The sequence below is a fragment of the Simochromis diagramma genome, unplaced genomic scaffold, assembly GCF_900408965.1.
Source record: "Simochromis diagramma unplaced genomic scaffold, fSimDia1.1 OVJJ01000320.1, whole genome shotgun sequence".
NCBI lineage: Eukaryota > Metazoa > Chordata > Actinopteri > Cichliformes > Cichlidae > Simochromis > Simochromis diagramma.
This window is the reverse complement of record NW_024386773.1, coordinates 12,505,711-12,522,093: the sequence shown is the minus strand read 5'-3', so window position 1 is coordinate 12,522,093 and position 16,383 is coordinate 12,505,711. Positions and strand designations below refer to the sequence as shown.

The following is a 16,383-nucleotide window of genomic DNA, read 5'->3' as shown; positions in this document are numbered from 1 at the left end:
GCGTGCTTAATCATCCAGGTAAGTAAATCCCAAAAGGTTGATTTTGTTCATCTGGACATTTTCAGTGGGAGAAACGTTTCATCACTCATCCAAGTGACTTCTTCAGTCTCAGCTGGCTGCAGGTTTCTCCAACCATATAAACAGTACATTTGCATAGTGAAGGAAACTAGCACCACTGAATGAACAATGTGCTGGGGGGTTAGTTCCATGATTATTAGTATGCAAATTCTTATGACCATTGATCAATGACAACTAATCAAAGCCTACTGATCAATGGCCATGAGTACCATTCACAGAAAGTGGGGAATAGCTACACAGCATTGTATGATGGCGAAAGATGTACCCTTGGGCCCCCCTTCTCGATTCAGAGATGGTCAGCATCCTGACAGCCCGATGGATGAAGCTGTCTCTCAGTCTGCGTGTTCTGGCCCGGAGGCTCTTCAGTATCCTTCCTGATGGCAGCAAACTGGAAGCACGGTGGTTAGCACTGTTGCCGCACAGCAAGAAGGTCCTGAGTTCAATTCCACCATCAGGCCGGGGTCTTTCTGTGTGGAGTTTGCACGTTCTCCCCGTGTTTGTGTGGGTTCTCTCCGGGTACTCCAGCTTCCTCCCACCGTCCAAAGACATGCAGCTTGTGGGGATAGGTTAATTGGATAATCCACATTGCCACTAGGTGTGAATGTGCGAGTGAATGTGAGTGTGAATGGTTGTCTGTCCCTGTGTGTTGGCCCCGCGACAGACTGGCAACCTGTCCAGGGTGTACCCTGCCTCTCGCCCTATGACAGCTGGGATAGGCTCCAGCGCCCCCCGCGACCCTGAAAAGGATAAGCAGAAGCGAATGGATGGATGGATTAATTAATGTGGGGGGGCTGGTTGACCTCTGATGACCTCTAGAAGGTTGCTGGTTCGAGCCCCGGCTCGGACAGTCTCGGTTGTTGTGTTCTTGGGCAAGACACTTCACCTACCGCCTACTGGTGATGGCCAGAGGGGCCGATGGCGCGATATGGCAGCCTCGCTTCTGTCTGTCTGCCCCAGGGCAGCTGTGGCTACAACTGTAGCCTCCACCAGTGTGTGAATGTGAGAGTGAATGAATAGTGGAATTGTACAGCGCTTTGAGGACCCCGAAAAGCGCTATATAAATGCAATCCATTATTATTATTAGAAATTTTTATTAATATCTTTAAAATGATAGCAGCACAAACGAAAATTTTTGCAGCACAAATATGGGCAGAAATCTGTGCCATCAGAAACTGAATTTGAATAAGTTCAATTTGAATTTGAATGGCTCAGATTGAATCTGAATTGTAACTTGAATAAATGCTTTTGAAAACTGAATTTGAATTAGTCTAATTTGAAATTGAATTTATGGTTTGAAAATGATCATCACTAAATTGAAATTGAATTTTATATTTTGAAAATGAATTGATTTGCTTTGAAACTGCATTTTATCCTTTAAAAATTCAGCTCTCGAATAATTTCAGTTTCACTTCTCACCATTCAGTTTCAGTTCTACAATTCAATTTCAGTTCCAAAATTCAGTTTTTTGGGACTTACATCCGGTTCCGGTTCAAGCGCAGATTAATAGAACTACGTTTTACTAGCGGACCGAAAGTGTTACTGACGGGAATCTACAGCGTCTTGAGCTGAATTAAGACTTCAGAAGTCATTCGTCATGTCGAATGACCAGCGGATAAACTCTCAGGTTGGTAATAAATGTATTACATGTATAAGAACAAGCGTCATGTTAACAAATGATAGCCGTAAGGTAACTTTTATGCTTATTGTAGCTGTTACCTGAAAACGCTAATTTAGCGTAGTTTGCCCTGAATTCAGCTTTGACAAACAAATATGATCGACTGTTTCTAGTAGAATTCCAAAGTTGTCATCTTGTACCCTCTCAGAGTACCCCCTCTGTATGCTTGCAGAGACCCCTACAGTAGGGAAACATGCAAAACGGTGTCCAAACCTTTGTATTTTAGCTTTATTTATGTCTTGCACAGCATCCCAACTCTTTAGCTAACTTAATAACTTTAGCTAAAGTGAATAGTTAGTCTAATTCATTAGTACAGCATTACTGGGTCACCTCTGTTTGAAGTGATATGATGTGATATACAACTATCACTGTGTTTAATACCATAATAATTCTTAGGGTACTGAGTGCATGCTTAATTAGATTTTTTTTAAAGCATACTGCTCCATTAATATGTTTGACAGGCTGAAGTTGTCGGGTCACCTCTTAAATCGACCATCTTTTACAGGTGTTTTGTGCCAGAAATGGAGTGTCCACTGAAGACTGAAGATACTGAATCTCTACGCCTTGCCATTGATCCCTCTTGTGCCTTCATCTAGACAAGAGACATTAACTTAACCACTCTCATATGCTCTGTACCTACATCACCTTCCCTGACAGTCGTAGCTTGGCTCATCTGAGGGTGAAATTATAAGAATGTTTTATTTTGCAAAGTGCTCTCTCGGGTTCCTAAATGAAATATGGCATTGAGGTCATTTCTTTTGAATTAATCCCTTCTTCTGAAATATAAGAACCTCTCCTGGTTTTAATGGCACTTTGGATTTCTTTACCTTCTGTTCCACTTCCAAACCCAAATAGATGCTGACACAGTAACATGGAAGAGGGAAAGACGTTGGAAAGGACTACTACAAATAAACCCAATGCCTAACAATGAAAAGTGTAAAATAAGAACAATAATAATAATAAAGATAAAAGATGAAGTAACAAGTTTTTAGTTTATTCCAAATGATCATCCAGATGTCTGTGACATGTGATGACAAACACCATAATGGAAGGCCTTAGTCATCACATGCTTAAACTCATCATATATTTTTGCATATGCTGAACAGGCAGTCAGACATGCTGTAACTGTGTGGTAGAAAACAGCATGAACACCATACGGCAGGGGTCTCAAACTCCAGTCCTCGAGGGCATGGAAAAGTTGCATGACACTGGCCCTTGAGGACTGGAGTTTGAGACCCCTGTCATATGGAATTTGACAGGTGTGGTTGAACTGCATGAAGACTCTGAAGTTTCTCTTCTCTTCTGGCAGGACAAGAATGTGGCCTTGTCCTGTGAGCCACTGTAAGGATGTACTTAGAGTAGAACTGGACTGTCACCGGCCTCAGGCTCTTCACCCTTTTCAAAGACAAAGCAGTCATTTAGATAAAATATTAGATATTGTTTACCTGTAAATGCACAAAGAGAATTTAGAAATGTAATTATTGTCAAGAGTGAACAAGCACTGATAGTGTAATCTACAGCTGTGGCCAAACGTTTAGAGAATGAGAAGTGTTGTTTGCTTATTTACAAAATTCGCTGTTTCAGTGATAGTTGTATATCATATTATATCACTTCAAACAGAGGTGATCCAGTAATGCTGCACTAATGAATTAGACTAACTATTCACTTTAGCTAAAGTTATTAAGTTAGCTAAAGAGTTGGGATGCTGTGTTAGACATAAATAAAGCTAAAATACAAAGGTTTGGGCACCGTTTTGCATGTTTCCCTACTGTAGGGGTCTCTGCAAGCATACAGAGGGGGTACTCTGAGAGGGTACAAGATGACAACTTTGGAATTCTACTAGAAACAGTCGATCATATTTGTTTGTCAAAGCTGAATTCAGGGCAAACTACGCTAAATTAGCGTTTTGAGCTAACAGCTACAATAAGCATAAAAGTTACCTTACGGCTATCATTTGTTAACATGACGCTTGTTCTTATACATGTAATACATTTATTACCAACCTGAGAGTTTATCCGCTGGTCATTCGACATGACGAATAACTTCTGAAGTCTTAATTCAGCTCAAGACGCTGTAGATTCCCGTCAGTAACACTTTCGGTCCGCTAGTAAAACGTAGTTCTATTAATCTGCGCTTGAACCGGAACCGGATGTAAGTTCCAAAAAACTGAATTTTGGAACTGAAATTGAATTGTAGAACTGAAACTGAATGGTGAGAAGTGAAACTGAAATTATTCGAGAGCTGAATTTTTAAAGGATAAAATGCAGTTTCAAAGCAAATCAATTCATTTTCAAACCATAAATTCAATTTCAAATTAGACTAATTCAAATTCAGTTTTCAAAAGCATTTATTCAAGTTACAATTCAGATTCAATCTGAGCCATTCAAATTCAAATTGAACTTATTCAAATTCAGTTTCTGATGGCACAGATTTCTGCCCATACACAAACGTTTGATACCACTTCTGTTGGATTTGAAGAAGGTGGGGGGTGGGGGCAGCTTCACTCACATACACAGCAGTGGCTTCCACGTGGTCTTTGAGTCAATCGACTACTTTTCTGAAAATAAATGATCAAGCTCTGCATGTGTGTACAGCAAAGACAATATGAGCAACAATACAAACTTTGAGAAACTTCTCACGCTCTCAATACCGTGTTTTCACTGTATTTATTTTTAAAGTTATGATTAAACAAAGAAATAAATGCACAATTTGCGATGATCAACCATTTCCGTTGAAATCGAGTCAATTTGTGACAGTTATTACTTAGAGATAAATTACACAAAAAACTCTTGTTTGCAGGCTTGTTGGAGCCCCTTCTGTCACTGGGGCTCTGGGTAATCAGCCCCAAATTAATTTAAATATTGTAAAATGTCACTAAATGAGCACGAAAGAAAAACAAAGCAAAAAACAAAACAAAAAAAAATAATGATCAACTTCCGCCGCGGAAGTACTTCCTGTGGAGGTCTGCCACATTGTCTGCAGCAGCTTTAAAAACATCTGTTATCGTTAAGTTCTTTTCCGTATTTATTGTAGTTTTCACGCTTCGTAAAACGTTTTTATACAGAACATCTACGGTCGTAGCCAAAAACTGCATATAAAGACGTATTAATATGCTCACGAGCTACTTTTAAGCATCTTGTAATCGTCGTTCCAACACAGTGTGTTTGATTTGATTCGTAGACCCCGAAAATGGTGCCGCGCTCCCACAATGCATTGCGGCGTGACGTCAACTCCAAAGCCCTATAAACAGTCCATGAATAGAAACAGTTTGGCAGTGGGCTGGGACATGAACCGAGCGAGGCAGCTCCGGGAATAGACGAGCTTTGCCGCAGTCGAAGAGTCCATCACGCCTCCTCCTCCTCCTCCTCCTCCGGAGCTGTCGAAGACTCTCAGTTCCTTGACTGAATCCGGGAGTGTTGGAGTAGACATGGCGCCAGGCCTGTCCACTATTGTTGCGTTGGCTTTGTATGTGGTCCTGTCCCCTTGTGTTTCCGGTAAGTTTGACTGGTTTAATCTGTAAACGGTCGCTGTTCGCATTAGCTATCGAACTGCGTGTTGTCTCAGGCCGCCACGCAGTCTGTGATGTTATCGTCACATCGATATTAGACCGCTGTTTGGGCGATGTCACAGACGGTCGTCGTTAAAGTTACAGCTCGTGTTTTAAACCTTTTTAAAAAGACCGAAAGATTAGTTTGTTACAGCCTCATTGTATTTGTTGAAAGCCATGTGCACGGTAATGGGGGTTTACGTACGGCTGTTCTCTAACGTTTCAGCTCATAGTTACCATCAAGCATAATCTGGTCGCTCAAGCTGCCAGTTAATTAGGTACAGAGAAGGGTACAGCTCGGTTGTAGTATAAGAAACATGTGAAAGATAATTTGGCAGCAGTGGAAACTACATCATCCAAAGTACCCACAAAGTGGAAACAGCAGGGTTTTAAACTGAGGATAAATAAGGGTGTGAAAACGTCTCTGTACAGTGTCGTAGACTTCAACAACACCCAGAGCTACAGCCTCTGAAATGAAACTGAAGGTGAATCAACAGTTTCCCAAAAGTCACCAAGTTGCAGTGCTGAAAAGTGAAATTTCATAACTAATAATTAAACTAATTGATTTATTTGAAATGATTTATTGACGATTGAGCTAACTTTTGCTGCCCCTCTTTCTGCTCTGTTACAGCAGGGGACGACTGCCTGGCCTACACGGGCCAAAGCTTCCAAGAATGCTATTCAGGATATTGCTGTGGGAGCTGCTATAGCAGATATTGTTGTTCATATTATTACAGTCGTTTTAAAGAAGATGACCAAGAAAAGTGGTATGTTTTTCTCCTTCAATCTATTTTCGATGTTGGTTTCATTTTTTCCCCTTTTCTCTGTGTAATTACAGCCAAGTGTGTGTTTTAGGCCGTTAAGAAACAGGAAGTAAGGTTTTCCTGTGCACGACCACCAGCATAAAGCTGAAGTGTGAGTCAGCTACAGCTTGCACCGAGGCCTTCATTCACATTATCCCTAAGATTAATAGACCATACTCCTCCACATGCCTGCTGTAGCACTGACAGGTTATCTGTTCTTTTTGAAACCACTGAACTACAGTGAATTCAGCTTCTCGTAAAAATATCTCCCAAAGCCCAGAAAAAGGACCTTTTGTATGTTTTCTGCTGGTTTATGAAAGGTGACACACCTGCAAACACAAACTCTGAGGAAAGGGAGGCAGCACCGTGGTTCTACTTGAACTATAGTATCAGGAGTTGTTTTTGTTGTGTAGTGCTTTGAAGGTCTGGAAATTGTAGCGTACTAGTAAATACATGATGGCCTTGTTAATTATTTCATCATACTTTGGGTTTGTGATTAATTCCAGTTTTAAAAAGGTCCTAAAATGGTTAAATTTGACTTGGTGACTTGTAAATGTTTCCTTTTTCTGTTTTGTAGTAAGTTAATGTCATGTAAAGACAATTTTTCATACTAATTTCTTTTTTTTCCTTTTCAGCTCCAATAATGTTGATAGCTTCAACAGTGCTAGATATGAGTATCATAGTATCAATCATACGTTACCCATGGTGGCTGGTATTGTGGGCTCCATCATTTTTGTACTCATCTTCATCTGCTGCTGCGTCTGCCCCTGCTGTTGCCTGTACAACATGTGCCGCAAACCACGCCGTAAGTTTTACTAATTCTTTCTTTGATTGTTTAAGCCAAGAATGGACAATATATTTTCCCAAGGGCCGCAATAAGGGTCTAATTGTAGCATCTGCTCTTACCAGTAGCAGTTTATGAAGAGTTAATGTGCTGAATTGAGTTCAGCTCATTCAGCTGGTGCATTGTAATGTAAAGACCCTGCAGAAAGGTCAGTGCAGTTGAAAACAGCTGGCAGACATGTGGACGCTCACTGTGTGATGATGACATCAGTCAGACCAGGAAGACTCGGAGATGCAAAAAGTATAACGAGGGCCTTGGATAAATAAATGTAACGGCATTAGTCGCGTTGCACGACTGGTGCTTTTAAATCTTTCTATCACCTTTATATCGAGGACCCATTAGCGTGAGTCATACTGTCGTGTATGCACATTTTCTCTGCAGACTCGGGGAACAAGCTTACACAAGTCACATACCTAAGCTCGTCTACAGCACATCCCAAACCTCATGTGGTCTCTGATTCAAGAAGCTTTTTCATGGCACTGGGAGAATCTTCTACAGTTCAGGGGATTTCTGACACATTGAAGTAATTGTTACTTATTGGCAATTTTTGCACATAAAGTAACCACAACCTTTAGCGGTGACACTTCCTATTATTAGTATGTAGACAGCGTGTAGGCCCGTGCTGATGCATCTGCAACATGTTGCTGCACTTTTGTAGGTTGTCTGCTCTCGGCCAACAAGCAACACTTTTTAAAAAAAACAGTCTGCTGTTGAGCTTCTCACCTACATAGACACGAATGTCCGCTTTTTTTGCCATGTCTTAAAGAAGCCAGACTCTTGGTTTCTAGTGAGTTGGAGGATTTGTCTGTGTAGTTTTTGAAGCAGATCATGAGGGGACTCATTTGAAGACTGTTGGCCCACCCACCACCTGACTTTCATTATTGCAAAACGTAGCCTGACGACTAACATCACAGCTGAGGCACAGTGCACCACCTGACCTAATGTTTCAGAATCACTACAGTATACAGAGGCTTTGTGAACCCTTCAGAGCTGTGAAGTTCCTCATTCGCACTTTGTGTTTCTCTGGTTTGTTGTACAAGTTTTGGCTTTTCAGTGATTCTCTTGGTGAGAGTTTACCCCTCAGAACGATGACTCAGCATGTCATTAAAGATAATTGCTGTTTAGAGTTGGTGCCAAACTACGATGCTGCTTTATTTGTTTCTCTTCAGGGGTCATGTCTTTACTTGACTTTTGAATCTGCTTACTTTGAGTACTTAACTTTGAGTTTCCCACAAATGGAAACACCAGCTTTAAGTTGCTTAGAGTTAGAGCAGGGCGATATGACCAAAAATATTTATCACGATATACATTTGAAAATTTGTTTATCGATATAATTGACACTAGACAAAATACTTTACAACTCCACAACTTTGATGGGTTTTTTTGCACTAATAATGTATTTTCACTTGAACAAGCAGCTGTTTTTTATCTGCATTAAAGTTATATAAAAATGTAACTGTGCAAATTTCTCGCTGACAGTTTAACCAAAAGGCATTTCCAGTGGAAACTGGCCGACATATCCTCAGCATAACCATGTATAATATCCACAAAACTTAAAAGGAGGTTATACACACACAATACGGTAATATTATGTTGAAGCACAGTACGTATCGCTCCGCCTACGATAGCCGTAATGCTCCGACAATCCATCAAGCGGTGCGGCTTCGTAGCTTAGCAAAGTCGTACTGAAACATGTGACAGATTTTCCAGCGCCGTGCACATAAAATCGTTTCGAGGTCAGTAAACACAACCAGAATTCATATATAAGGCACACGGGATTATAAGGGGCACTGTCGATTTTCAGAAAAATCAAAGGATTGATTTTAAGTGTGCCGTATTTTCCAAACAACACGGTAATAACGACGACCCGCTAGCATGCTCTACCAAAAATAGTGCTTTGTTGTGTATCTGATGGACGAAAGCTAAACCAGTTCCACACCAGTGAAGTTGCAGCATTTTTACAAACCAGTTCTGGTTCATCTGTTTCATTCAACGATCCGCTTTCGCTCTCCTCATTCTCCGTCGCCGCCATGCTTTTTCCGCCATGTGCGTATGAAAACAAAGGCTCTGCGCATGCGCGTTTTATCCATATTCTATTGCGATATTTCATTTTCTTATCATTGCCCAACATTACACCGGTATTACCGTGAACAGTATGATATGGCCCAGCCCTACTTGGAGTCACCTGCACAGGTGTTTATGTCTGTTTAACCACAACTCCAGCGTTCCTAAGTCCTAAGTGTCTTTATATTTTTTTTTTTCCACTCTCAAATCTCACCCAACTACAGCCAGAAATTAACTGATGCTGTTAAACCAACTTTGGCATCATCACAACACTTTGCAGAGGACTGTGGTATATCTGGATGTGTTCTCTGTTTGTGTTAGCGATCCCTCAATGGATCGTACTTTGACCCCTCTCCACGGGGTGACCTACTGCCTTATTTTGCTGTTGGCACCACTCTAAACGAGGCTCCTGGATACACCAGATTGTTAGTCAGTATGATCAACATGTTTTTGGGGGAAATACTCACATAGCAAACCAAGAAAAACTTATACTGTTAAAGACAGCAAATAGCATTTCCCAGTGTCGTATTAACATAGCGAGGCTGTTTGAAGTTGCTTAGGAATTCAGTGCAATGCAGATTTTTTTTTTTGTGATAACCACATAGGTTAAGTGTAGCTTATGTAACATTTATTCTTTTCTCTCACCTCAGAAGTTTGTTTGTGACTGTTTCTTGTTTATTTTTAGATCACAAATCATTTTTGTGATGTCGTGAAGCTCTCTCTATCATATAAATAGTTGACCCAGGCTAACTACTACTTTCCTCTTCACCTTCTTTGATTTCTCTCATAAAGCATCGTTTTTTTTTTTTTTTTTTTTTGTTTTTTTTTTTCCTTTTGGATGGATGTTTTTCCAAAGGCGTCTATTTATTTGTCGATAACACATTCACATTGAATGTAAATTCCAGTTTATCCCTTTTCCTCCTGTTCCACTTTTTCCTCACAACAGACAAAGACCGCTGAAAGTAGTTCCTGAAAGCGTCACTGTTTAGTCCAGAAAATGCAGATGAATATTTGACACATTTTTAAACTAAACTTGTGGGCTTTTCATTGGCTTTCTTGACAGTAATGAAAACATCCCACATCATCAGTCTTGTCCATTAAATATCTGCTGAACTGGCCTTTTTTCTACCTGTAACTCTACTTAATGTGCCTTATTTACTTTCCTCAAAAATAAATCAAAATCACAGGCTTAAATATACAGAGGAGGAGGTTGTTGCATTTCTCAGTTAGTGAAGGAGAGACGAGGAGAGAAAGAGGAATCTCCAATATAGGTGAAGAGGGCACCGGCCTTCAATAGGAAAGAGAAAACTTTGACAGATTATTTTTGCCAAGAATGCAGCGCTCAACTCTTTATCTGCGGTAGATTATAAACATTGTATTCCACTTTATCCTCCTTAATTCCACAATTCCCTGAAACAGTTCTTTCTACTATCCTGTGTTTTTGAAACCGCTAATGTCCGTGGCCACATCTTGATCCGCTTCCCTAAAAAGAATTTAAAAAAAAATTCTGCTCAATAGAGGAAAGCATCTGACCCCACACGTCCATATTTATGTTTACAGAGACGTGCATTCACCATAATGAACGCTCTTCCCAGTTCTTGCACCTCCTGTCAGCTTTGTCAGTCGGCTGGTTAATGTTTTGCTGTTAGGCGACAGTCTTCTGGCGGAGAGGCTAAAATGCAAGTGAGGAACGCAGTCTGGCTTCCTTGGCTGCCTCAGTTCCAGTGGTATGATGGGATCAAATCCAGGAAGTCAGAGCTCCACGCTGTGTGACTCATTGTTTCTATGACAACCACAGACTAGAAAGGAAAAAAAAGAAAAGAAAGCCATCCTACGTCATTTACAGGAAGTGGTCGTGAAGATGTTGAAGAACATCTTCGTTACACCCCCAGGTGGTTTTTTTTCCCCCCTCTTTATTTCATTTTTACTGAGCTTACACAGCGATGGGTTTACACTCGGAGTGTTACTATGGCAGGGCTGTTTCTTTAACATTAAATGTACAGACACTCAATCAAATATCATAGCAAAGTGTAAATCTTCATTAGGCGAAGCTAGAGAGGATGATCGAGGATGTTTACTTAAAACTGCACCCTTTTCTTGTCTTCCTCTGATTAATATTCAGTTTTCAGTCATTCTTTATAAGAATATTATCCATACATTATGATACACATTGAAGACGTTTTGGATCTTGGCTGGTAATTATTTGGCTAATTACCAGCCAGGATATCCTGTCTTCTGTGTTTAAGCTGTAGTGTTAGAAGATCCATTTGCAGGAATCGAAACTGCAAACTACTTTTGTTTTCTTTTTTTTGTTTTTTTGTTTTCTTGCCATGCTATTCTTTTTGCGACAGCTGGGTTTTTACAGTTGATTAAATGCAGAAGTTGCGATATGAGTTACGTAGCTCTTGCCTCATATTTATCCAAGGCAGGTTACTTGTGTGTTTAACTTGGTGGCATGTTCCAAACAAGTTCAGGACATTTGGATCATTTTATTTGTGCTGTTGGTTGGTCTGTAATCCTCTGTTATCTCATATCCTCCTGGATACAAACAGAGTAGAAAGTACAAATACCTTTGACTCTACTGGAATCTCTTTTGAGATCGTTTTTCCTGATGTGTTTAAATCTTTCTGCACTGGCAATCACGACAAAGCCAATGTGGATTTAGTACATATGCCTATGGAGTGTGTTATGTGTGTAATAAACATTTATAAGGGTTTATGAGGATGTCCTGGTTTTTTTTTTTTTTTTTTTTTTTTTTTTTTTTTTTTGGTTTTGTTTTTAAAGTGAAACTAGTTTGAATCCTTTTATCTCCATACCTGAATAATTCCTCCTGTAGTTGTACTCCTACACTGCGTGTAAAACAGCCAAAGTTTTCTATATTTCTAATCTATTTGTTTGTTTAATTGCAGCTGTGGTAGCGACCACTACCCACACCACAGTGGTCACCACCACCACTCCTCAGCGTTACCCTCAGCAACCAACTGCAGTACCTGGACAATCTCAGTCCTACCAGGGAATGCCCTACCAGCCAGTACCAGTGCAGCCCGGCTATCCAGCTCAGTCTGGCTATCCAGCTCAGTCTGGCTATCCAGCTCAGCCGGGCTATCCAGCTCAGTCTGGCTATCCAGCTCAGTCTGGCTATCCAGCTCAGCCGGGCTATCCAGCTCAGCCCATGCCCACATCACCCTACCATGGACAACCATTCACACCAGGACCACCACCATCTTATCAGGATGCAAGTAAGTGTGAATTTTCCTCATCCCTGTAATTAACAAAACATTGTGTTGGTCTAGCTTTAAATAGGCTTTGAACACCAAAACAGTGTGTTTGAGGAAATGCTGATTGAAGCTTCTAACTGGGAAAAGGAGCTGCTCTGTCCAAAAATATCTCAAACAAACAAACAAGCATGCCTGTATTTGTTGTGATTTTCACAATACTCTAAAAAAAAAGTATAAAGAATTCTTAATCACAAAAATGAAGGAAATGCTAAAATTTTAATTATATCATCATAAATGTTCTAACTTTTTATGCAAATCAAGGATGTTTGAGCAGAAAGCCCCTGTTGATTTGAGCCTGGATGACTGTAATTTAATTGTAGCCACTTATAAAATGCAGGTTAGATGTTTAGTTTTTATTGCAGAAGAATATTCTGAAGGTGTAGCTTTTTCAAACTGATCTGTGCGAAACAAAGGTTTTCGGATAGAATTAAAGAGTTTTTTAAAGAAATGCTCGACATTATTAACTATTGTTTCATTAAATGTTTTCAGATTTAGCAATAATATTTTGCAAAACAGCTGTATTCAGATGTAGAGGTGGAAACTGCGGTTGCATAGACGTGGGTCTTTTGAGGTTTTTCTAAAAAGGGAAATGAAACATTCAAGCTGCAGAGCTGAAGTTGAGGTTGTGTTCATTGTCATGCCAACTTCATTTTTTTGTTTCCAGCTGGCCCTGCCCATCCTCCACAACCGATGCCTTACAGCCAGGCTGCGTTCACACCCGGCCAGCCGGCGTACCCGCTGAAGCCTCCGACCCAGCCGCAGCCCAACGTTCCACCTGCAGGCGCAGACTTCCTAGTCCAGCCTCCATACAACCCAGCTTTTGTTGCACCACCACCCTAGCCTGGATAGTGGACGTCCGTGCTGCAGCACTCGGCTGAAATGGGAGTTTGTTCTTTGAATCAAGAAGAGAAACCTCAGAGTAACTTGGTTCATTGTTGCCTGTATTTGGGAATTTTAGGGCGGTGCTGATTCAGCAGTTCTGTTGAACAGTTACCAAGTGAAAATTGTGTTGTTGTTTTTTTACTTGCATTGCATGGGCATGCAATATGCATATTCTTTTTTCTTTTTTGGGGTCCATCTTTAGTTATTTTGAGAAATGAAACATGAGACCACTGTTTCTCACTGCTTTAAGTACTTTTTTTCAGCCTCATTCCTCAGCGTATCCCTCTTGCCTTTACTATCCACCAGCCAAACTACCTGACCTCTACAGTGACTGCAGTCAGATTCAGTGGTTGATCTTAAGGTGTCTCAGTGTCTGTAGCCATTTTCCCACTGCCATCTGGCAGCTGTTTGCAGGTCGATGAAGTGCTTTGATCCTTTATTCCCTGTATTTTCCTTGTATCGCCTTGTAAATAATGTTACATGGGAACAAATTGTAAGTGTGCAGCATTTATCACTGGAGGGTTTATACCTTAAAATTATTTGTGTTATGTGAGTTGACCAGAAGTGTTTCCTGAGCACACAAATTCCACGTAGTTAACAAGTGTTCAGCACACACTCCAGTTCCAATTCAGCAAAACACGCCTCGCACACAGGGATGGTTTGCTTTACATTTTGATGTTTACGTACACAGAAGAATTAGCATTAAGATGTTGTTTTCCCGTCATTACTCAGGTTTTATTTGCCCGTCCTACAACCACATTTCCAACCGGGCTGGGATGCTGTGTAAGCTGCAGAAAAATGCTGAATGCTAGCTGTAACGTGTGCGCTAATGTACCAAACATTCAGATGGGCTCGCTCCCTTAAATTGTGATTGGTCAGACAGGCTGTGGAAAACGCTCCTGCTATCTTAAATAAACACGGATGATGAACTCTATATTAATATAGAGTCCAGCAGTGTTGTTGAGCCCATGCAGCATTTTCCAGTATAAAACTGATATTTAATTTGTCCTCTTATGTAAAGAGTTTCCTGTTTATCAGAATGTTTTTGTGATATTAGGTAAAATACACTGTCTCCAGATGGCTATCGTGATTTGTTGCTCTTAAGAAATTGTTGCTTATTACATTTTACATTGACAAACATTTTAAACTGTTTGCTTGCACGGTCTTTTAAAGAGTGCCGGACCGCTCTCCATTTCCAGCTCTAAGTCTAAGTCGTCTAAATCTTGCTAATGCTCTTTTTGAATCCAATCCTTTGTTATTGCCAGTTAGCTGCAAGTTAGCTGTTAGTTGAATTTATTTATGAAGTTGTATGTAGCATCCCAACTTTGTTGTAAACGGGGTTGCACATCTAACTGAGCTGAAATGCGCTGGCAGCTTCTGGTTACTTTACCAAAGGAGATTCTTTTCAGTTAACCAAACAATAACATGATGAGCGCATGTTAAACACAAGAAACAATTGTGCCTTCCAGCCACATTACCTGCAGAAACATGCATGCAATTCCAAATCATTTAAACTATCTTTTTCTGCTTATTATGGAGTCTGTTTGCTTTATGTCACCATAAAGGCTTGAATGATGCACAATATTCAGCAGTGTCCTGTTTCCTGAGTCGTGCCATCAAACCTTCTCTCTAATGTTCTCACAAAATTAAGTTTCTTTGGTATTGTTTAACTTGTTCTGTCTGCATGGGTGTGTGTGTTCAAGTGTTGATTGTGGAAAAGAGCCACCACTTCTGCTTTCTGCTGGCTGAAATTACTTGAAGTGACCCTTTTTTTTTTTTTTCTCTTCTTCTCGTGACTCAGCTGATTCTGGAAAAGTACAGTTACAATTCATGTGACGTCCAGACCTTGACCTTCTCTGACAATGTATCATCCTCCTTTATTTAGACTTTGGCTTAAGTCGAAGAACTCGGCGGCAAACTTTACATTTCAGTGTGCGTCAGTCACACCTCTGCAGCGGCCTTTGGGATCTACTCATGTTTGAGTCCCTGAATGTTAGCTAACGAAAGGGATGCAGTGTCACGTGTTTCTAGTTTTGTTCGTTACATCAGCTGACGAATAGAAAAACACTTGTGTTGGCTTTCCTTTTTGTGCTTATATTCGTGTTCTTCCTGTGGTTTCTGTTCTCTGGCCAGTGTTGACTATTTTATTGATGTGTGTGTGGATTACAGTAGATTATGTTGTTTTCAGAGATTTATTCTTGCTCCAGTTCCCCCCCCTTTCCTTTAAAATCTAATAATTCCACTTTAAGAGTATATGTTGGACTTTCTTTGTGTGTTAATGTCATATTTTGTGAAAAAGACCTTATTACAAAGTTCAATAAAGTTTATTTTTTCTTTTCTTCAGTTGCTGGTTGTTTAATTTTCAGTTTGGTGAATTTGTGTTAATATATTATCGACAGCTATGAAATGGGCGACAGACTCAAACGAAAGAAAATGAACTGACATGTTGGTGAATATGTTTTAAAAATTATAAAATAAAATACAAGTTAGTTTGGGGAGTGAAAATAATGACTGCACTAATATTTATGTTTAATGTATAACTTCAAAAGACTTCATATAATGGCATCTAGTCTAATTAATACAGGGTTATTGTTTAGTCTATATTATTTTATCTATTTTAGTATTTCCAGGGGGTTATTTAACACGTAAATAGGAAGGTTTCCACGTAGTTTGTTACAAATAGAGCTCAACATCAACCAGCTTGTTTCAGGGCTCCAGTTCTGACGTGAGTTTCCCATTTATTCTTTCCATAGACTTTTCAGTGTGATGTTTCCCACTGATTTTGGTCCATATTGATATGACATCATCACACAGTTGCCACAATGATGCAACTTTGCTGCCTCATTGGAAACAGATCTGGTGACTTTAAGGCCGTTTGAGTACAACGACCTCACTGTCATGTTCAAGAAGCCAGTCTGAGATGACCTTTGTGGCCGAGCACGTTATCCTGCTGGAAGCAGCAAAAAGATGGGTACACCGTGGTGGTGCTTAGATGGGCTGTTGATCACTTACTTGTAAAAAAAAAAAAAATCAAAGATCTGAGAGATGAGGTAAGGAGTTGAGTGTCCTGTGCTCTGCATCTGAGCTTATCATGGAAAACAGGCCAAGCAACATAACAGAGTTATGTGGATTTAAGGCTTCACGACCAGTCCTTGTTTTAGTACCTGCTAAACTAGTTTTCATAAAGTGGAACATTCAAAAATACATTTTGG

General features: G+C 40.2%; 1 protein-coding gene and 1 long non-coding RNA gene across 8 annotated transcripts; both read left to right on the top strand.

The window, feature by feature from the left end:
• Positions 1 to 1,649: 1,649 nt before the first annotated feature.
• On the top strand, positions 1,650 to 2,605 carry LOC120719761. Its single transcript, XR_005692747.1, has 2 exons — positions 1,650 to 1,702; positions 2,259 to 2,605. It is a non-coding gene; the product is annotated as an uncharacterized LOC120719761 (long non-coding RNA).
• A 2,407-nt stretch (positions 2,606 to 5,012) lies between these two features.
• LOC120719670 (protein shisa-5-like) lies at positions 5,013 to 14,907 on the top strand. Of its 7 annotated transcripts, none has more exons than XM_040009109.1 (6): positions 5,013 to 5,247; positions 5,932 to 6,067; positions 6,739 to 6,908; positions 11,921 to 12,057; positions 12,130 to 12,250; positions 12,954 to 14,907. In XM_040009109.1, exons 1-6 carry the CDS (start codon positions 5,181 to 5,183, stop codon positions 13,127 to 13,129), a joined length of 807 nt encoding a protein of 268 aa, XP_039865043.1. In that variant the 5' UTR covers positions 5,013 to 5,180; the 3' UTR covers positions 13,130 to 14,907. The 7 variants fall into 7 exon arrangements, with proteins under 7 accessions (XP_039865043.1, XP_039865025.1, XP_039865017.1 ...); XM_040009091.1 differs by having other exon boundaries at positions 12,112 to 12,250; XM_040009083.1 differs by having other exon boundaries at positions 11,921 to 12,075; positions 12,112 to 12,250.
• Positions 14,908 to 16,383: the final 1,476 nt, after the last annotated feature.

Excerpts from the sequence above, each read along its gene's own strand:
- LOC120719670 (XM_040009075.1), top strand. The coding sequence starts at position 5,181 with ATGGCGCCAGGCCTGTCCACTATTGTTGCGTTGGCTTTGTATGTGGTC. Across the intron at positions 5,248-5,931 it reads CCTGTCCCCTTGTGTTTCCG|CAGGGGACGACTGCCTGGCC; the intron begins GTAAGTTTGACT and ends GCTCTGTTACAG. Across the intron at positions 6,068-6,738 it reads GAAGATGACCAAGAAAAGTG|CTCCAATAATGTTGATAGCT; the intron begins GTATGTTTTTCT and ends TTTCCTTTTCAG.